General features: G+C 36.9%; 2 protein-coding genes across 2 annotated transcripts in view; one reads left to right on the top strand and one right to left on the bottom strand.

The window, feature by feature from the left end:
* Nucleotides 1-22594, top strand: part of LOC105832023 (Kv channel-interacting protein 1) — a 61416-nt gene that overhangs the window by 32582 nt on the left and 6240 nt on the right. Inside the window, exons 3-6 of the mRNA XM_012672606.3 lie at nucleotides 18018-18087; nucleotides 18160-18230; nucleotides 20794-21066; nucleotides 22088-22380. Of these exons, the coding sequence (XP_012528060.1) occupies nucleotides 18018-18087; nucleotides 18160-18230; nucleotides 20794-21066; nucleotides 22088-22135 (462 nt within the window). The 3' untranslated portion in view covers nucleotides 22136-22380. The remainder of the gene's footprint in view (nucleotides 1-18017; nucleotides 18088-18159; nucleotides 18231-20793; nucleotides 21067-22087; nucleotides 22381-22594) is intronic.
* LOC105832024 (dynein regulatory complex subunit 5) lies at nucleotides 2644-18009 on the bottom strand. Its single transcript, XM_028195182.2, has 10 exons — nucleotides 17490-18009; nucleotides 16513-16785; nucleotides 15228-15419; nucleotides 10631-10792; nucleotides 10403-10541; nucleotides 9558-9795; nucleotides 7124-7279; nucleotides 6326-6440; nucleotides 3599-3762; nucleotides 2644-3009 (listed from the first exon to the last, which is right to left on the bottom strand). The coding sequence occupies exons 1-10, from the start codon at nucleotides 17534-17536 to the stop codon at nucleotides 3002-3004; spliced, it is 1494 nt and encodes a 497-aa protein (XP_028050983.2). The 5' UTR covers nucleotides 17537-18009; the 3' UTR covers nucleotides 2644-3001.

The raw sequence follows: 22594 nt of genomic DNA, 5'->3' as shown, positions 1-22594 counted from the left end.
TATATATATATATATATATATATAATTTTCAACATTTGTAATCATATCTTTATTTAGATTTCATAGTTTAAAAATATTTAAATATTATAGGCAATGGGAAGTTATTCAAGTGATATACAATTTTGAAATCACTATAGCCTTGCTACATAAAGTGGCCCTGTTTTTCATCCGACGAGACTCTCGATTGTCATTAAGTCATAGTGCATGCGTAATGTATGACATTGCATACATCAAGCGTATTGTACAAAGTTCAGACGATTATTGTCGCGACAATTAATACGCGCGATGGTAATTAACAACATGTTCGCGAGTGTTGTGTTATACGAATGCAACAAAAAAAAAAAACTGAAGGGAGGAAATGGAGGCTTGCAAGGCATCGGGCGCGCCGCATGAATTGCGGCAACAACTAGATCGTGCCAAGTTAGATTCATGAATAAATATATACGTGCATATGTTTGTGTGTGTATATTTATTTAAATAATAAAAAAAGGTTTGATAGGCGAAAGAGGAACAGCGAAAAGGGGGATATACAGACTATATGTAAAGGGCTATACAGATAGCTCTTCCTTTTTTCGATCTCTTTTCGACATACGGCCGTTGGAGAACGGCAGAGATCGAAAATAAAAGCCGCAAGTCGTGGTGAACGCGGTTAATATTGATTCGAGGTAGATTCACACGCGAACTTCACTTGAACCGGAACCACCGCTACTGTTTTAACTACCCAGTTGCTCGAGCTTTGTTTTCGAAATTGGTTTAAAAGTCATCACAGGAAGTTTCCCCTGTTTTATCTAGGTAAAAAAAGGGGGTAACTGTTCCGAATCGGATGAAACGTATTCTCGGTCCGTCAATCAGGCAAATTGAAGCGAGTGTTATTAATGCAAATGATGATATATTAAAAGTGATGTTCAAATGAGTAGACTTCGTGAGCTTCTACGAAGCTCTGTAGGAAGCTCTCGAGCGAAACGAATAATCGTGATAAAATATGTGTTTCATGAATAAAAGATGCAGGTAAATTGCCAGTGCCAGAGAAAGATTGAAATATGTATTTAATATACATATTTTCACGTATATGATTCAATACAGATATTTATTTAAAGGATGTATAAAAAATGTGCTATTTAAAATAAGTATTTTGTACATATTGAATAAAACAAATAGTATTTAACTTTTGTATCTATACATTTACTTACTTGTCAAGTAAGATATTTGTTTTACATTTTAATATTATAGATAAATAAGTTTCTTCTTTTTTTATTGCTTTTTTATTATTTTCTAAAAAGTACAAAATAGAATATAATGATAAATCAAAATGTAAAATAAAATAGAAATGTTAAATATAATACTATTTGCTATTTTATGTGAACACAGTTTTACTGAAGTATTTAAAAATTTCGTTACAGAGAGAAAGAGAGAGAGAGAGATGCAGAGTTTTGAATATAATCTTGGTGGAACATTAGAATAATTACGTAGAACGCTCAATCATGATAAGGATTGTAGGGCTGCCGAAAGTTTTTCTGGCAATTAATTTGGGTGTCCTACATAATTATTTCGATTGACCAACAGAATTATTGTCAGATCTATATCTAGCTAAATTTTTGAACACTATAACAAAACCTTTAAATAAAACATTCTTTCCGTATGCTATATAAAATACTTATTTCGAGTATATCCTTTACACGTCTTTTAAATAAATATAATCTTGTTACTATTTTCTATTTCAACATTTCCCCAGCATTAAAATTGCATACGGTGGACAGTGGAAGGTATAATATATATTTTCATCGCTCCGCAATTATAACAGCAGTACCTTGTTCAAGATTTTCCTCGCGCTCAAAATTTTCCGCGTGGCGCTGGTTTTGATTTTATTCACCGTGTGTTTTTACAACAAAGAGAGTTTTTGCGCGTTTGGTCACGGAATGCGGCAGCAGATGCGGCACAAATTTTCTATTCGCTCGCTCCGCAACTTCGCATAGCACGAATATTTTTCCGGTTGGTCATTCATTATGTGCGCGTGTGTATATATATATATATATATATATATATATATACAGATCCAGGTGCGATTGTTCGTATAAACGCGCGTCCGCCGAAAGACACGAACAGAAATTGTTATTGCAACTCCGTACGATGACAACATAGATATTATTCAGGATAGTCCGGCGCAACGTCGCTGATTCCGTTCACAATGCAATCTTCATCACATACGTGTGTAATAAAGGGCGTATTATTATCGCGTTACATGAGTTCACGTTACTCGGCTATTATCGTCATCGTATCCAGCAAACACTCGCGTGTGACGTTCGCATTATCGTCCCGCATTTCTAAATTTCCCGATTGCTTAATTGTTTAATTTCGCCATTTAAAGCAGCAGCTTGTAATATTTGCTTAAACTTTTAATACGTTCCGACGAATCAATTAGTCGATTAAAAAATCTGAGCAATGTTAATTTTTTTTCAGTAAAGAAACTTTGTAAAAAAAATTAAATAAAATTATCATTGACACACTTTTTACAAATTATACATTAATCTACGGTAAAAGTGAAAAATTACTAATTTATTTTCTGATTGCAGCAGTTTCGTGTTTTGTTAATTTATCAGATATAAAAGTTACAAGAATAAAAAAATTAATGAAAATAGAAATAAATAGAGGATTTTACAATCGTTTATTGTACAATAAACTACAACGCATATAATATAATGCAGAAGTACGTCATTTTTATCGTTCGGAATTTTTCATTTCATGATAGGTGTAAGTGTTATATCGATCTCTTCGAAAAGTGGGTTTATCGATTCGGAATCAGAGTTGGCGATGTTCCTTGGAGCCTGTATACGGACCATCGTCTTCGTTTTATTACGTAAATACCCGGCTGGTAAGCACTCTTCTGGATACATCGTGTCGCTACTGACGTCTTAAATTTTCAACGAGCACGAGAGCTCGTCTCCTTCTCCTAATAGACGGGGCCATTTGTACGTCGAGTCTTGAGAATTGATTTCATCTTCTCCTACTCATCTGCAATTCCGCATGATTACAATTAAATTAATTTGGTATCACGTCTAAGTCTCATTCCAATTATTGTTGCACGTCGTTTTTTAAGATTCATAACGTGATGTAGGTTTTTAAACGTAAAAAAGAGTGCCATTTTCGGTTAAAGCCGATCTTGCAGTCTAATAATAATCCTTGAATCTTTTTTTACAATTTTCTTGAAAGAGAATTCTAAATTGAAGCAATTCTGAACTGAAATGTACGTGATATCACAAATTGAATTGATAAGCGCAATTGATTAAATTGAAACACTGAAGTACGACGAGCACTCAGGTTTAAAGTATCACATATAATATGATAAAGACACGGAAAATCAGAGAGGACACGAGAGAGACGTAGACAAGAGAGCTGGCAATATTAAAAATATATATGCGTAGTCCTCCAGAGTAAAGTAAGAAGCGTGATAAAAAATTTTTGATGGCACTTTTACGCGTTCGTTTGACGATACTTTTATGTGTCATATAACGCCGCGTATTTCTCTGCATGGATTAAGACGGGGCAGGGCATGGAGTAAGATGCAATAACGTATAAAGAAAAGTAGCGCAGTAACACTTACCGGCATCGATTTGTCTGCCGGTGAAACGTTGCACAATATCTTTCGGGAATGACGACCCGACTTCCGGCTGTTGTTGCAGACTCTTGGCGCTGGGTGAATTATAGACGTTGCTGCTTTGGGAAAATGCTACCTTGTCCTTCTCCTTTTTCAGATTTTGTTTATTCCTGCGTGAAACGTGGCGTGTGGACATTTATAACGGCAACCGCGAAGCAATAATTCATCGCGATAAAAATAAATTGGAAAATGTGCCCGGTGGAAGATAAACGCGCACAATACCTTGAAGAGGGCGGTATCGCGATTACAGAACGGGAGTGTAATATGTCGACGTGTGATTTCGATAACAATGGCTGTCTCGGCTATTTTTATAGTATGAATAAGATTTTATTATCAGGTTCACGGTATAAATCGTGTCCGCTATTTGTCATTTTTGTCCTCAAATCTATAACAGGTCGGATCTGAAATGAACAAAATGCACCGCGAAAAAATTGTATTTTCGAAGTAAGAGAACGAAATACTTTGCAATAAAGTTCTGTTAATATATTCTTAATGGAGATGAGAATACATTCTTTTTTCTCTCTTTCCCTTTTTTGTAATATTCTTTAAAACCTAAGAATACATTATTCTTAACCAACTTCTGAACAATTACATTTTATGCAGGCCACGTTTCATATTGTAACAATTGTATCATTATAATTTAACACAGCCAGTATAGTGTGTACCATTTAGTATTTAAAACTTTAAACATTGCGATATTTAAATAATGAATGAGATCGTAATAAAAATGGCTCGAAGAGCTTATTTAATAGTTTCAGATAACATGCTTTTTTAGAGATTATTTATAATTTTTATTAGTTTGATTTTATATTTAACTTTATGATCAGCGGAAGCAGTGCATATTTTAATAAAATTCAATATTTTAAAATTACATTTTCGTTCATATTTGTGGAAAATCAATTTTATATATATAGATTAAATTCTGCAAAATCTCATTCTTACAAAAATTAAGAATATATCTGCTAATCTATTCTTTAGAAGAATTCTTTCTGGAATTAAGAAAATCTGTTTAATGCCTATTTTAGAAAAGCTTGCTATAAAAATAAGAGAGAGAAATTCTCAAGTTGTGAATACAATTTCTTCGGTGTAACGTTATGTAAAGATATGTTTACAAAAAAAGAATGCTCTGTATATTTTAAATGTAAAATACGAATTTGTTCGAAAATGAGATAAAGCCATTTAAGAGGTTTAATTTCAATTCCCGTGATATCAAATCCTTCGCATTACGCGTGCGTAATTATTGTTATTCAACGAATTATCCCCCCGGGTGCAATAGAATTGCGCACCTCATACGTGCAATCGGTCCTCAGGGCCGCGTGTTCACGAGTGTGAGGATCCTTGAATACGCTCATATTACGCAGCATGCGAGCAACGGCGTCAATAGGTCAAAGGTGCATGGAAGGTGCACGATCAACGGGAGACCGGTGTAACGGGAGAGTGAGAAAGAGCGAGGAAAAGGGAGGAGGACGGGAGGATAACCGCGTGCGTGCGTTCCTAAAAAAAAAAAGGAGGGAAAAACGGATAAATCGATTGACTAAATTAGCGCCGGGCTGGAAACGAGGCGCGCTAAATAGACGTGTAACAACCCGAGTTTAACGGCAAGAAGAGGGAGAGAGAGAGAGAGAGACGCGCTTTCGTTCTCCCTTCCTCTCTGCTGATTGACGGATTCGCTTGACTTTCGGCTGCCGATTATCGATCGCTCTCTCAACGGTGATTCAACGGCGTTGCGGATTAACGACTCTCGTAGATACGACGGAACGTCGTTGTTCTATTAGGAAAGAAAGTTGTCTTTCGGCGAACGGCTTGGCGCGCGGCCAAGCACGATCAAGATTCCGTCGCCTTCATCGAATTCTGCTTGCACCCGGAGTTGACGACCTATTCCGTTCTGACGGCGATCGTGTCGCCCTTTCAGACGTAATGAGGTTTGCAGGCGTCTGCAAGCGACTCGGAGCCCGGCGGTTATGTCGCGACGGTGTTGACTCGAAGGAGGGAATGTCGAAATGTCGAAGGGATTGTCACCACCTGTCTCTCGCGATCCTCAGCGAAATGGAAACACTGAATTTTTTTTTTAGAGTTAACACATTTTATCGCGTGCCATTTGTACGACGTATCAGTTGGACCGATATATTAATTTTATATTAATTCCAATGAAAAGAGGATGATTATACTCTGGGACATACGAAGTGGAAAACACAGCAAAGTAGCAGTTGGAGATTAATATAAATTTGGAGCGTGGCAAAAATTATGTGCCAAGCGTACGGCAGAACCTCGCGAGAGGTAGGACAACGATATATCCTTTTGCCTGTCCTAATAAATCGTAAAATACGTACGTACGTGCGAGCGTACGCGGGCTGAACGTGGAAGTTTGCGTAAAATCGCCAATAAAGTCAAGTATTACGGGATACGATGGAAATTTATAGATATCTCCGGCGCACTTACGTCTCGACCGTTTCGCTTCCTGTGTAGACTTATTAAATTTACTGTACTGTCTTGGGCACGTCGCACCTACGTGCGTAGAAACGGCAAGTCGAAGCGATCGAAATAAGCTGTGCTGCGCGTTAGGGGGAAGGGGGTAGGTTGGCGCACGAGAGTTAAATAAATTAAAAAGAAAAAGAAAAACCGAGAAGCGGGACGTTTCATCTCTGGTACGATAATCTACGGCGCGGGCCTCACCTGCGCGCGCTCTCCATGATCGAGCATTCCGATTCTTTCGAGAAATTGCACATTCGACCGTCCAAGTGGATAATGTACGGGCACGAGCGCACGGCCGCCTCGAATGACTCTCCAGCTAGAACAAATTTTATTGCCGTTCTTTTTTTTTCCGCCAGAATACGAATCTCTCGAGAGAGAGAACTTTCAGGAGAATCGTTAAGATAATCGAGTAACGATTCCCCCTTCCCAACGATAAAAATAATAATTGGGGGTGTTCCTTAAAGATTTTTAGACCACGTACTTCATCCTTTTCACACAATTATCTTTACAATGATTTTTTTACGAATAACTTTAGAAAATTTTTAAGGAACTTTAAAATTTGTTTGTCTCGTTCTTTTTTGAGCTATATTATTATTAAAATAATATTCTTTAAAAAAGATAATGTATATACAGCATACAATAAAGTTTACAATGGAAATATTATAGAATTTCTCGAAAAATTAAGTAGAATAGTTACTTATAAATTTTTATTTTAAACAGTAGTTTTGATATGTGAGGTTTTAAAGTCAATCACAAACTACATATTTTTAGATATCGCATCGCGTGTTGGTATTAGTAACTGCATGACAGGTGACTGTCTAAAAATAATCTCTGATTGACTAGCTTTAAGCCTTCTATATACTTGAAAAATTGTCGTTCGAAATAAAAATTTGCAAATATGTAACTGTTTGCTTAATTTTTCGAGGACTTTTTGCTGTAGTATTTTGATTCGCGAATTTTGGAAAATCGCGCGGAAAGGCAAATCTGTGTTCTTAGTACCAGCAAATCCAAAATCATTGTTTGACACGTCGAGAGATAAAGCTTCGAGTTTCACGTAACCGGAAGAGAGCAGGTCGGCCAGCGCGATGCCGTCTTCCGGACCTAATCCGCAGCCGCTGATATTTAAAGTTTCCAAAGTTTGGTTTCGCACCAGAACTGAAAATGACAATGGCAAATTAACAAAGTGTATAAACGGAAATCTTTTAAACAAGTGAGCAATATTTTTTGCAAGTAATTTTTATTGAAATATAATTTATATATTTAGTATATAATAATAACAAAACTATTATCAAAGTAATCACACTATTGACCTATTAAATTTGCAGTAATATATCTTGAGTATAACAATACAACGACACGTTCTGTCGTTTATGCTATATCGAATATTTTAAGTTAAGATATCTTTTTCGATAATCTGAACATTAAGCGAAATTACATCTGGAGTACATTTAGAGAAACGGCCAGGGTCGAAGATTAGCAAGCTATTTTCCAGAAATTTTTATTCATAAATGTAAAATTAGGGCTATTATTTTATAACGAGTACGTATCCTTGGGGAAACATATCCTCGAAAAATTGCGGCAGTGATTTTGTATCTGTAATACGTGTTATTGCCCTTTCATGCATTTTTATGTGGAAGTTTCAGTCACGTCCCTACGTGCGATTCCTGTAACGTACGATTTGTATGCACGCGCATGCCGCGATCTGTTATTCGGCTTGCATTTATTTAAATAATTCAACGTGCTGCTTATGCCACACTTTCGACCTGCGAGTTGATTACTTCTCTTTTTCTTTTTCTCTCTCTCTATGCTAATTTTCGAGATTATATATAATTGTGCATTCAAGTTTTGTAAGTCGACGGCAAGAGTAATACGGCTTCGTGCGGCGAGGTCAAGCGCGGTATCTTTCATTCACGCTGAAAAAAAGCTCGGTAATAGCTGCCAAATGTTGACTGACAAAATACCAAACCGTTGATTATATCTATTCGGTAATACTTGCTAAATATTTAGAAACGTAGATGCAATATTTTAAAATAAAATTTAAAACATCTTTTAATAAAAAAATTATTTAGCCTTGGACATTTATACTTTCAAATTTGAGTACTTCCCGACAATAAAACATTATTAATATCTTATATAAATTTGGCAAAGATATTTAAAGGAATTCCATTAAATTCCATTATTTTCTCATTTTTCTTTAAATAGATTCTCGCTGGCACTTGTTACCGTCATAAAAATTCTATTTGGAAATGCAGAAAATATAAATTTCGAGATGCGATTTTGCCATTGATCTGTCCGTATATATACGAGTATTGATAAATTTAGTAGAACTCTCTTTGTCAGAGAGAGAGAGAGAGAGAGAGAGAAAGAGAGATCGGTGTTGGAGTACAAAATCCGTGATATTTCCATTATTCGGGAAGAATGCAACGCATCCGTATACTAGCGCCCGGAATAAAGTAACGCTGCACGCAACATTAAATTTCAATTTACTTCGACGAGCTTTGTATTGTATTACTCGGGCACTGAATTCTGTAGAAAACACCACTGGATAATATCCGTAGTAGCGTTGCATTTTTCCAAATACACATAGAATTTATCTTGATATGTCGTTCCAAACTAAAGGGAGAAAGAGAATTACTTGTGGAATTATTTATAATCGTAACTATTTATATTTTATCGCTGTTTCACCTGTAGGGAGATTATTTAGAAATTGATGGAATTGTTTATTGCACGATTACATACGAGCAATTTATAACTGTCAGTAAATATATTAAAACTTTACTCGTGATTAATATCGTTGCAGTTAGTTGTTAATTGATATTAAACAACGGCGCGAGTATCGGTTTATTAATTCTTATCATTTATACAGGTACACAGATACTGAACTTATTATCACGTACAAGATACAATTTTGCACTTTTATCAAAAGAAATGATTGAAAAAGTTACGTGAAACTTACTGACAGCTTGTAAGTTATTGGATATTTGATAGTGAATTTTAATCTATTTGCGCTCACTGCTGAGTTATGATATTCATGCCCTATGAGAGAAAGTTTCCGACATATTTAAACATTTCTTTAAAAACTCATCAATCTCTTTACAGCTGTTGTAGTAACGGCGAGAGTTAAATCTTTTCTGATGTATAGAATGTTTTATTTAAAGCTCGAAGGCTACGCAATTTTTAAAGTCAACCGAAATACTTTTAAAATACGTCTATTCTATGTCTGGTAAAAAAATTTTTATAATTATTCTAAATTTTTTTATTTGTTAATATTAAATAAAAATTAGATACTAGTATACAAAAAATTATTTTATTAGTTTATAAAATATATATATATATAATATTTAATAAAATACAAATAAAATAAAAATGCAATTTAATATCTGAACCGAACTCAAGAATAAGCAAATACTGCAATATTATTTTACAAACTTACGAGCGCATATGTGATTAAGTCCTTCGTTTTGCAGAGGATTTAATCGGAGATCCAAATTCTTCAGATTTATCGACTTCGCTTTCATTAATCCGTAAACGATACCGGCAACTCCGTCCGGTCCTATATTGTTGTTCGTCAAATGCAGAGTACTCAGTCCCTGGTGCATCGACAGAAATTCGCCGACCGCGTGAGCACCGATATCCATCAATTTGCAATGCGACAGATCCAACTCCTCGACCTGCATCCGAGATAATTGAGCTAACGTTGCATGAAATGTGTGGTAAAATTCTCCATGTGTTCACTGTGAGCTTTATTGTGAACTATATCTATGACTATACAGCTCTGTATTATTCAGCAGTAGATGCTAAGATTGTTTTTACACATACACTGTGAGAAAAGTGATGGTCGGTATTTCTGATTATAGATTGCATAATGATTATAATTAGGAACTCCATTTTATTATTGTTACTGCTACAACATTAATAATAATAATAATATCACACTTTAATAATTCCTCCTCGAGAAACGAAGCACTTCCTCTTATTTCTTATGTAAATATATAGCTTGTGCAAAAAAAAATTATGAATTATATACTCAAATTATATGGTAATTGCAACCATTTTTTTTCTCTCAGTGTAGATATTACCGGCTAATATCCAGAGGGTAGTGCTATATATCCTCATTTTACGTTGTCGGAAGATATTAAAGCAAATAGCAGTCACGACCTTAGCTTTAGCTTTTAGCGAAGTTGTACTTTTAGTTGTACTCCTTTTAAAACTTTAATGGAAAATAACTCGCGGTTGTGCGTTGCTCGCATAGTCGGCGGGTTACACATCGGCACTAACGTTATCGTTCGACACCATCCCTTGGAGAATAGCGGCGACTCGTGGCTGATCCAAGTTGCTTCGGGTCAAACTGAATTTCTTCAATTTCGGACTGGCTTTAATTCCCTCACCCAGGCTCAGGCAATCCTCCAGCGAGAACCTGCACGGGCGATGAATGTTTTATCAATCGTACAAACGCGAAGAGAGATTTCCCCCTACGTCTTTGCGCCTGCTGAACTTCCGACTCACTCGAAGTCCCGCCACTCGAAACCGTCGTTCATGTAGATCATACCGAAGTTGAGATAAATCTCGGTGAGATGTGGAAATTGCGGGAGTATGACTGCCATGGGAATGTGATGCGCGACGTCTTCCTCCAGAGTTGACTCATCGTCCTCCGCGTTAGTTTGTTTTCTGGAAGCATCCAAACCGTATGCATGAGAAATGCAATTTTGTTTGCAATTAACTTTTTAATGAATATTACGGAATAATTTTGAATTAAAAAATTTTTTTTTAATTAATTGTGTATCACACACACACACACACACACACACATGAATCTACAACGAAGTATGATAATAAAGTTTACAATTTTTATAGAATTTGAAATTCATTTCTTTTGCTTTGGACGAGTGATATTGCGAAATGTTGCGAGTATAATGATAAAAAAAATTTTTTTTTGTGAACTTTTCATTGATTCCAAATACATATTTTTTTTTTCATATCGCGATTTTTTTGTAGATACTACATCCGTATCGTCAATCAATCCGCGATACGAGCGAAAAAGCCATTTTTTAATATGGAGGAAAAAAATTGTATGTATCCCGATATGATGTACCCATCACAGAAATCCGCGTGTATTACACATAAAAAAGAAATTAGTTCGGACTATTACTTAGTGGTTTATCCGTGAAACGGTTAATGTATTTGAGTGAGTCGCGCGACTCTGATCAATATTGGACGATGGATTACGTTGCACACAAACTGCATCGCGTATGTAGAGGCCTAGTTGCATGCTAGCCGCTGTGAATAATTGAAGAACGCGTACACGCGCCGGGCCATATTAACTGCCAGATATACGTTGGATACGTTGTATGTGCTAGATTGATATACGGAATGGAATTTCCAATAATATATCCGCGCGTGCATTGAAAGATGATGCTGACAATTTACGTGTATTAATTAGCGCAACCGTGTAATATTCCATCCATCGCGGACAATAATTTGCGTTCGATATGCAAAGTTCAATAGCTTTTAATCCTTTCATTTGCAAATTGTATAACAATTTCAAAAGTATTTTTATGCATGTTACATGACAAGAGCGATTCGTAAAAACACTTCAAAAATGAATAAAGACCTTTTTACCTGTTATATTGTTTTTTTGCTAAAATTTGTAAAATTATTATACGTAACAAATTTTTTTTTTACTTTTGGACCAGGCCACCTAAAATATCATGTTTCAAGAAAATTATAACTCCGCAAGCTCTCTTATTGTATTTATAGACTATTTTAATAAATTAAATATTTATTGTTGATCTTAATTTTGTTCAATGTTCTAAATAGTATAATGTAATTTGTAATATTAAAGGAAAAAGATAAGGAAGACAGGTCGCGATAAAAAGATCTCTCATTCGTAATCCAAATAGAAGCGAAGATAAATCTCGCGGCGGATTTACGGATCGCTCGGAAAGGGAGCAGCCCGGTGTGATCTGAGAGAATTACCTTCCTCAAGCTCTTTCTCTCGTGGCTTCTAATTAAATGGGACTGTGATTTCTGGGCTAGGATCCGTAACGGTTGCCGTCGCGGAATGATAACGCGTCCTCGATTCAACTTTACTTATTAAAATCGCGTACGACACGTACAGAGTAACCGAGAGCTCTCGAAATTATCAGCGCTGAATCGCAAAGAAACCTTCAGCCGACGGGAGCTCTGAGTTATTAAATTAGCATTACAAATATTTAGACGATGCGTGATGAATAAATTAATGAATGAGACGACGGTAACTGATGATTTAAAATACGAAACTTTTGGACGTTACATAATAATAATTGTAATTTCTCGCGAAACTTTGATGATAAGTGTCGCTGCATAGAATAACGTCACAATGATTTTCCTAGCGTTAGCTATTTAAGTTCAAGTTAAATTTGCTTTAATATATTTCTAAATGAGATGTTAAAATGTTTAAAAGAATAAAGGTCACGATTTTCTGTATTTTTACTTAAAATAGAGAATTTTTTTTGGCACAAGCGGATGATATATGTACAGCACGTTCCTATCTTATAATAAGTTCTCTCGGTGAGGAAATGAAAATTTCATGTTGTAAACTTTTTTTAAAAATTCCTATTACCGCACCGTATAATAATTTCCGCCCTTTTCGCATTAATAATAACTGCAAAATTCGCGTGCGGAAGTTAATTAATTTTTTTTCCCCTTTTTTTTTCGCGAGAACAATACGGTCCGAGAACATTTTGCTTGTTCTGCCTGGGATTAGTTTTGCAAACGTGATAGCGGAACTCTTTTTCCCGTCCTCGCGTTTACCTGTTCCAATTTCATTACAATGGCAGGGCCATCTCCTGCCGACTCTGCGGCCGTAACTATGTAAATTTGCTTCTTTACTTTTTAAACAGCCACCTCCATTCTCAACATTTTATAATGCGGCCTTAAAAGCTGGAAATGAAATGAAACTGTAATGGCGGCGCAGCCATGTTAACAATTCCTCACACGTGTGTATACATAAAAAGTATATCGGCACTTTCTGAACTCGTTCCAAAAATTTTGCATATGTAGAACGGGAAATTAAATAGCACGGGAGAAGATTTGCAGAGCTTCTGCAAATTTAAAGTTATTACGTAAGTTATCATTTAGAAATGTTATATATATGTACACGTTTTTATATTTTATCAGCTTTTAATGAGAAAAATCTTTCTGTAGAATAAAAGTTATTAATTTTTGTGTTTCATATATACATATAAAGTATATATTATTTTCTTATTATAATATTTTTATTGAAATATATTTGATATTTGATATACTTGATATTTTTATTTCTTATAAAATTATCAATTATTTTATTTATATATGCATTTAATAACACATATTTGTGTCATTATAATTATCATACTTTTTGCGGAAGAAAGTATGGTTACGCGTTCTCCTTGTCACAGCTAGCTTGTGCGCTTGAGTTACTTTCTACTTAGTTACATAAAGTTACGCTTCGAAAGTAGCGCACGTAGCCAGCTGCCTAGAATCGACTGTCACACTGTCACACATATCAACGTTGGCTGCGATTGTTGCAATTTCGTGAAAACTTACACCACCCGGGAATCTAAAATTCACCGCGCTCCACGGCCACGACAATTCACTAGCGTGCGAGTACAATATATATATATATATATATCTCTTCTGTCGACCGTGTATAATTAGAATCCTTAACGCATTAACAAGTTTATTCGCTCGCGAGTGTGTGTATTTGCCATGTGCCCGCCTACTCTGCCACTCTGTCGTGATTTCGGTAAACTTGGCGCGGCCGAATTTGCACAAGTGTTCTCTTCAATGATCGCATTATGTGGACGACGTACCAATGTAAATTTTACGTAAGAATGTGAATGAATGTATCAAATGTCGAGCGGAGCAATCTCGGAAGAAGAACGAGGTCATTTTTCCGCAAAAGGCGACGCCGCCGACGTAACATGGTGAGAATTTTCTCATGAAATTTACCTTGAAAATCGCGATGGGACACGACATTGTACTACTTTGAAAGAATTTTATGTGATTTTTTTCCGATTTAAATTTAACATAGTAAAATATAAAGTATGTTTGACTATTTTTATTAAACTGTCTAGTTAAATCCCGATGTAATTTTAAAGTATAGGTACTAAACGATTCTTAATAGAAGAAATGCCAAGTAAATTACGATCGCGTTCTATGTCGTAGAAACGGGATCAAATGAAGACTGCGATGAAAGATAATTACCGTGCTTGCGTGATTTCGCGATAACGAAAGCGATGGTGGGACCCGCTGAAACTCGGTATTCCGCGATTTTCGCGAATTATAATTGGCCTCCTAGATACCCCGGCCAATTATAGAATCGGCCGCCACGATATTCGTGCGATATTTACGCCGCGAGTCCATCGCACTCCTTGGATCTTCAAGTGCAAGCACTTACGGTTTTAGCCGACAAACTGACCGACTCTAATAATAATTTTCCGATGTGTTCTCGGCCGGGAGTAAATACCAGTGGATTTCTGCGCGGCGCGCACGGAGCGGTGCAAGGTCTGATCAAACGCCTGGCATTACACACGTACATATCTACTACATAACGATCTACTTTTTGCGAGTTTTATATAAATTATAATGAATGTATGAAATTTCCAAAATCGATCACCTGTGAAAAGATTCGCAATGTCTGATTTTGACGTTGAAATTATGTTAAATAGACAGAAAGCTACGTTCAAAATATTCAAAATTTTAAAATATTAAAAATAGAATAGAATTGTATGTAGCGGTGGGTTTAAGTATTTTACAAATAAATTTAGATTCTTTATGATTGCTTTGAAAAAAGCAATACTTTCAAGTAAACTTGAACCTGATCAAAATGTGTTTAAACTATTATTTTATTTTCTTTATTTTTGACTTATTTTTTTATGAAAGACCAGATCTTTTATTGATTATACGAATTACATTTCAGTTTTATGTCTGTAATAAATCTGTATTGATCTTGCAAGATAATTGAAAGGCTTATTTGTTCTAATAGAGTATTGCATCGATTTGCTTTGGTTAATTACTTTGTTCCGTATAAAAACTAATTGGATTTAATCTATACATATTAGTTTACTAAAATTTGCCTTACATTGTTGGTACAAGAGAACGAAGCCTTATAACGTGTACATAGTCCTTCACGAGGGCCATTAAGTTCTCACATTCTTCCTTTTGGGGGTCGAAGTAGCTTGCCTCCAAAGTTTCTAGATACTCGGCTAAGTGGCGTTCGCAATATAATCGCCGCCATGAGCCGCCATGCTCGCCCGGATCGTTGTATTCCCACCTGCGACAATGGGAATTAAATCACACCTGCGTTATGCAAATCATTTGACAAACGCTTTTAGCATCAATCGACCATGTCTTTTAAAAGCATCCGCAGTTAATTAAAGTCTGTTTGCGTGAAATCATTCGTATTTTAATGGGTAAATACGTCCTTTATGGGTGAAAATATTTTCGCAAGGTAAATTAGAAGTGCGCGAAGAGAACTTTCTCATAAAATTTACCCTGAAAATCACGGCAGAGTTATAGAATAACATTGTATTTCGAAGAATTTTATATAATTTTCTCTGATTTATTGGTATCTGCTACACATTATATATTTTAACACAGTAAAATATAAAATATTACGGTTATTGTTACAAACTGTACAGTATTAAATTTCAAAAATTTATTATTTTGCATGGAATAAATGCCAAGTAGCGATAAACATATACAATATTTTATATAAACCTTACAATGCAGCAAGATATTTTCAATCTAACTTAATCGATCATGATAATTTTACTATGCAGCACGGTAATTGATTGGCGCGCTATTTATACGATAAAATACACAATGTATAACGTATTTATTACATGTATACATCATATACATATATTGACCAATTTCGTATATGATTAAATATCATATAAAGGAAATTTTGTTTTGAATTGTAAAAATTTTGCCTCAAAACGTTTTACGATGCTACACGGTGATTTTTATTATGTTTATAAAGTATCTTTTGTATATTTCACAAATCTCTATTGTTACTCATAATATTTGATAGGTTGCCAAGTTGTCTCAAACTCGCCACACATGGTAATATTTGTAGCGAATTTTTTGGTGAGACACAACAAAAAAAAAAACTCTTTATAAGTAAAAAAAATGAAATTAAAGAAAGATTTAATCTCTACCACGAAATCGACTAATTAAAGTAAGAGATTACGGAATGATAAATTGGATTGAAATTGCAGTCGATTCACGTCGAATGAAGCCGGCTATTATTCGGCCAGATTAATCTGTAATTTCGAAGTAAGTTCACGATGGCATTCGAATAGTACGCCATTACGTAATAATATTTCGTGTAATCGAGAATCGATAAGTGCTCCCCGTCTTACCTGTCCTTGGCCGCGCGTTTCCAATAAAACCCATCCTCGATTCTCGGTATCGTCAATTCGAAGGGTAGATCAGTCGGCAGTGTTTCCAGCAACACGTCCCTGTCGGCGCACGTCGGCAGATCCTCCAGAACAGGATTATCCTTCCAGGCCGAGACTATAGCACGAATCGCGAGAATCTTTAAATCGGGGATTACGGCGTCGTCCCACGAGGCATCTTCCGCCCGCAGCGTTCTGCCGTGCTCTTGCGGCAACTGTGAGGTTTCCGGCGAGCACCTGCGAGCCAATTCGCCAGGGCAAATATTGCCGAGTGAATGTGAAACCGATAATATTTGCGTGCCCAATATGGAAAGGGAATGTTTATTTCGGGGATAGCCCGAACGTATTACGTTTTACGTGGTACTTTACGTGGCGCGATTCCTTGCGGATACTTTACGTTATCGAAATTGAACTGCTTTAGAAGGATACACCTTACTTTGTTTCAATTTGGTTCAAATCTTTGTGTTGAATGTGTTAAATTTCCTGAATGAAACCTCCACTTTTTGTGTTAATTTAACACAAGATGAAGACACGTTGGAAAGTAACACAAATATACTATATATTATGTCAAAAATTAACGCAAAAGATATAATAATTAACATTTGGAAATAAATTGTAAAAACATATTTCTTCAGTAAAATAAATATTTCTGACACGTGTTTTCACTTATCTTAGAATTTACGTTTTAAAACCTACATTATTTTTGTTTATTTATCTGTAAATTGTGTTATTTTAACATTAAGAAATGTTGAATATTAATTTAACGCAAAAATTTTAACAAGAACTAATTTTAACTAATTTTAACCCAAATACAAAATGTCTTTTATCGCGAGGGAAAACTCAATTTGCACATGTATAAGGAAAATTGGGATATATGAGGCGAGATAAGAGGAAGATATGATACGGGTCGTGAGAACTTATTTCTTTCCATTCTATTTTACCTGTAAGCGGCTACAACGTTCTTCGATATCGTATGCGGGATCCTCATCCTTCACGTCCGCTTCTGCACAAAGATGGAAAACGCGCGAGAGTTATGTACTTCACCAGAGCTCGGCGAAATATCCGCCATGCGGATGATTTACGATACGTTCGCTGTTTCGACTTGCTATTTCTTACCCGGGGGATACGAATATGTGTGGATCAATAAAACTGTTGTCTATGCAATTGGTTTTATCGCGCGCTTGTGCGATCCACTGCCCCGACGTTAAAGCAACCGATGTTATTCTCTGCTTTATTGATGGAAAAACGAGTCACCCGAGTGGCCCGACAGTACATATTTTCAAGCCACAAAACAGCATTGTTCGTTCGAATAAATGGTCGCCAGCAAATATATATGTACATATATATACATTTATATTATATACGTGTATCTACATATACAGTGTCGCTTAATCTCGCCCTGATAAAACTCTCGCGGAACTGAGTACGATCATTTCTCACAGCCTTTTTTCCTTTTCCTCTTTTTCCAGGAGTGTCCCGAGGGAGTGGTGCACGAGGACTCGTTCAAGGACATTTACGCGAAATTCTTCCCGCACGGAAGTGAGTTCCAATTAAATAACAGCCCACGTTTTTGCGTAATTAGTTAATGGCCACCCCTCATGCGAATTGCAGACTCCAGTCTCTACGCCCACTACGTGTTCAAGGCCTTCGACGTTAATTGCAACGGGGCCATCAGCTTCAGGGTAATTAAGTCTCTCTCTCTCTCTCTCTCTCTCTCTCTTTCTCTCTGTGTCATGTAGTGTGTAGTCTTTTCATTAATTTTAAATCAACCGCCGGCGTGTGGCTTTGCTCTCGAGTGACATGTCTTCATCTTGGAAATATCGTCGCGTATCCTTTCCGCGAGAAAACTTTTCTCGGCGCGTGTCGAGTTTCTTAAACGTTATCGCGTAAAATATTAACTTACTGTCTACTTATTGCGAAATTATTATTTGGAAATTTTCAAGTGAATTTGATTTATTCCTTCGCGCGCTTGCTTGTCAGATCCGCAAATATATTTCGTGATGAGTAAAGAGCGAGTATATTTTATTTAAAAGAGCTCATTTATCCGGCTGCATTCATCGTTAATAATTAATTGCACGATAATAATAAATCATACCGCACCGAAGTGATGGACGAGTGTATTGCACATACATGCTGTTCGATTGTAACGTGAAACGATCGCTCTCTTGCATACATCAATTCGGAATCTGGCGCGTCATTGTTACCGTCAATCGCACGTACGGGAATTTAATCTGATTTTGCTTATATCTAATTCAGGCCGTGTTTAATTCGCTTCGTATTTTGTGCCTGCGGTACGCCCGGTCCTCCAGCCGGACGAAACGCCGCGGACGGGACGAATCTCTCACGGTGAGAAATTTCGGCGTTTTCAGCAGCGAATGTTGTTGATGCATTAATGCGGGCGGACGATGCACATCCGCATTTCGCGATAATGGCACGGCACGGCACGGCACGTGCGCATATAGTCGGGCGCGATCGACAGGCCGGGACTACCGCCAATTGAGCGAGTCGGATGAATAATTAATCGTTTTTACGATAAACGCGAGATACCCTGGTACCATACCGGATGCACGCAAATGCGCCCGCGAAGCTCTCTCTCTCTCTCTCTCTCTCTCTCTCTCTTTCTCACGGGACGGCAGGATGATCATCCGTCATTCTGCGCAAATGTTGCGCGGTCATTCGCATATACAGGAAATTTATTGCGATCGCGAATAAGGCAGCTTTCCATGCCGAGCGGTACAGCAACGCGCGTTATTAAAGCTTTCCGTGGTACTCGCGTGGGACGTGAACTCGGGATATGACCGGCGTATCTTTCCGTTTGACTAATTTCCCTCGTCGATGGTTCCCGTTATGGATAATGTTTTTTTTTTTGCATAATTTTTGTAGTTTTTGTGTATCCACGAATAACTTTGTAACTGCATGTGACGGTAATGAATATAATTATTTAAACGGTATAAGCAGTAAATTACTTTTGTTATATACTTAAATATTAATGTATAATAATTGTTACAAAAATGATTAATACAGTTCCACTTCTTTTAAAATGAAGAGAACACATGGAAAAAGAAAGTTTGGTAATCAAGTTTTGATGAAATAATTTCAACTAAATGCTTTTGCTTAATACAAAATATTTAGTGGTAATTTGTAATTATAATGAACAAAATATAGAGAAATAATATCCAATCGATTACTAAGTGATTACCAAAGTTATTAAATGTTACTAAATATTTAATTATATATTAATTAAATATTTAGTTTAAATTATTTAATCAAAAGTTAGTAAAACCGATAGACTCTAAACTTTATTGTTATACAATTACTATTAAATTGTTTTTTAATGCATTAATTTTTTTATTGAAAATTACGCTTGAGAAAAGAAGAAAACTTTTTACTTTCAATTTCTTCTAAAAATATTTCTATAAATTTTTAATTTAAGTTTATTTTTTCATCATACTTGTACGATTACATTTATTTTTAAGATTAAATTTTATATAGAAATTAAAATACTGCAATAAAAGTATATGTTACATTTGAGAAATTTAACATTTTGATCTGGATAGTCCGCTTCCGATCAAAACTGGAAATTGAAAATATTTAATATGGCATATTTGATTCAAAATTCACTTATTGAAATTTTGACAATTTAGATAAAAAAGCATTTATTTTCAAAGGATTCTGCCGGGTGTCCAGAGCACTCTGTATATACAATTTATAAAATAAATTTTATTGCAGTTAAAAGTGCAGAAATTGTAATAATTTTATTTAATCTTTCTACTAAAAAATGTATGTTACAAGAGACAGTCATTTTGGCAATTGAATTTAAACTTAATTTTACAAACTATATCGTTTTATTCCCAAAAATTATATTATACTGCAGTTATAATTTAAATATGCAGTGTGTTTTTGCAACATTTTTATATATTAAATTATAACATTTTACACTTAAATCTTGTTATAATTTTTTATTTCATGACGGAAAATGTCAACGAGCGTTTGTCTCGAAGAAAGAGTTAACTTTCTTTCCGACTTTCTGCTTCGCTCACATCTTCCGCTCTTTTTATATTCATTTATAGTCCGAACTGTTTCTCGTTTCCCGTCGAGTCGTGAAATTTTATTTCAATTCTCGTGGAATTCACTGTGAGTCGACGAGATTTTGCCGGCACGCTGGAGAAGGAAGCGCATTGTCGTCCCACCGCACGCTTCGTTATTAAAGTCGCGCGCGACTTCAGACAATCCCGGGGATTGCAGGACCTTCTCGTGACGCTGTCGACCCTGCTGCGAGGCAGCATTTACGAGAAGCTGAGATGGACCTTCAAGCTGTACGACATAAACGGCGACGGCTGCATCACCAGGGGCGAACTGGGCGAAGTCGTGACGGCGGTCCACGAGCTCATGGGCAGGCGGCATCACGCCGAGGAGGAGAGGAAGGCGAGGGAACAGCTGGACAGGGTCTTCAAGAAACTCGATCTCAACCAGGACGGTGTTATCACGATCGAGGAGTTTATCGAGAGTTGTCTGAAGGTACGTGTCTCTTCTGGCCGTGAAACAACTACGGGCGCTCAAGTAGATGGGAGTAGTGGATGGAAAGTACAGGGTGTTCCCCTATTGTCGAGCCCTTTTGTCTTCGTAGACTTTAGGAGATTGGCTGTACGGCTGTATGCTCTTTTCACGAACGTTTCCGCTATCAGCGTGCGTCACGTGCGCTTTTATATTCACCAGTTATTTTTAATAATAATTTCAGTTCATTTGGAGACTGAATGAGAAGAAGGTACATAGTGAACTTGGGACACTCTGTATGTACTCCCTTTGTGTAAATGAATGCCAAGTTCCTCGAGACGGAGGTATATACGAAATGTCCCAGATCTGCCGGGTACGCTCTTTCAGTTACAGTTTCAGCTCGCAGTTCAACTAGACTTGGAACGGTTCCCTCTTTCTGAATCAAGTTCATGATTTTCCATGTTACATAACTCTCTCTTTCCCAATAATTAACTTGAATTATAAATTTCCGTTTGAATAATATCCTTTTACGTTTAACCGAGAAATACCGGTTTTATTATCCGGTTAGCTTATAGCCGTGGAAATTTAATTTGGCAGAGTCACTCGACGAAATTAAAGAACTGAATATTCTCGTAATTAGATTCTCGTTCAAAGCGTTCATATCGCCAAGAGGATTTACCGTGAAATATTTGCAATGTCATGCCTCGTGGGTAATCGTGGGCTCTTACGACTGCAATTAAGTATTACACAGAAAACACGAATATGTATGTACATGCGCGGGCAATAAATGCACGTGAGGCACGAAATGCAAGAAACAAAAATAAGGACACCGGAGATTAATCGATGCTCGCGGAGCTTGCGCGAGTAGTTACTCGTTTGTAGTTTGTTCAGTGAGCCTCCGTCGGAAACTGAGCAGTAAGCGGAATGACACACGTTCCGCGAGATGCGCGTGAGACTCGCGTTAAGCGGAAGCGGATTTCTGGGAGATACAAACACGTGGTAGGTTTTCGAATGATTGATGTGTTGAACCTGACGTGTGACGTAGGACGATGTGATCACACGGTCGCTGGCGATGTTCGACTGCGCGCTTTGATCTCCGGCTAAGGACGAGCCTCCAGCAGCGGTCACCGCGACGCCGCCGACGCCGCTCTCGACGACAACGTTCTCGCAATCCCTGTCCCCGTCGCCGCCGCCGCCGTCCTATTCCCTGCTGCCGCCTATCCCGCCGCCTCTGCCCTCTCAACCGCCGCCCGGTTACACCGTCCAGGATCAGGAGCTCTATCTACTCCTGGCCGCCCACTGGTGGAACCAACCGGAGGCGCCGCTCTTTTGCTGAAGGTAAATCGCCGAGATTAGATTTCTCCGATGCCCTCCCAAAACGCCGAGAGCTTTCGTAAGCTCACCTTCCCAAGGCGCTCCTCGAACGCAATTCTTATGAAAACCGAGGATATCGGGATAACTAGGGAACTAGTGAAGTGCAGGAGACAATTTCTTTATTTTCGAAAATTTGTTGGGAGCATGAGATCCTCGTTGAATCTTTTTTGACGTTAGG

Source organism: Monomorium pharaonis, chromosome 3 (assembly GCF_013373865.1).
Source record: "Monomorium pharaonis isolate MP-MQ-018 chromosome 3, ASM1337386v2, whole genome shotgun sequence".
In the NCBI taxonomy this organism is placed as follows: domain Eukaryota; kingdom Metazoa; phylum Arthropoda; class Insecta; order Hymenoptera; family Formicidae; genus Monomorium; species Monomorium pharaonis.
Note: the sequence above shows the minus strand (reverse complement) of the source record. Positions and strands in the feature narration are given on the sequence as shown.

What these genes read in the sequence shown, in the direction of transcription:
- LOC105832024 (XM_028195182.2), bottom strand. Translation starts at nt 17,536, where the DNA reads ATGAGGATCCCGCATACGATATCGAAGAACGTTGTAGCCGCTTACAG. An exon ending in TTCGAGTGGCGGGACTTCGA is followed by an intron (nt 10,542 to 10,630) that starts GTGAGTCGGAAG and finishes TCGCCCGTGCAG; the next exon opens with GTTCTCGCTGGAGGATTGCC. An exon ending in CAATGATTTTGGATTTGCTG is followed by an intron (nt 6,441 to 7,123) that starts GTACTAAGAACA and finishes AATTTGTTCTAG; the next exon opens with CTGGAGAGTCATTCGAGGCG.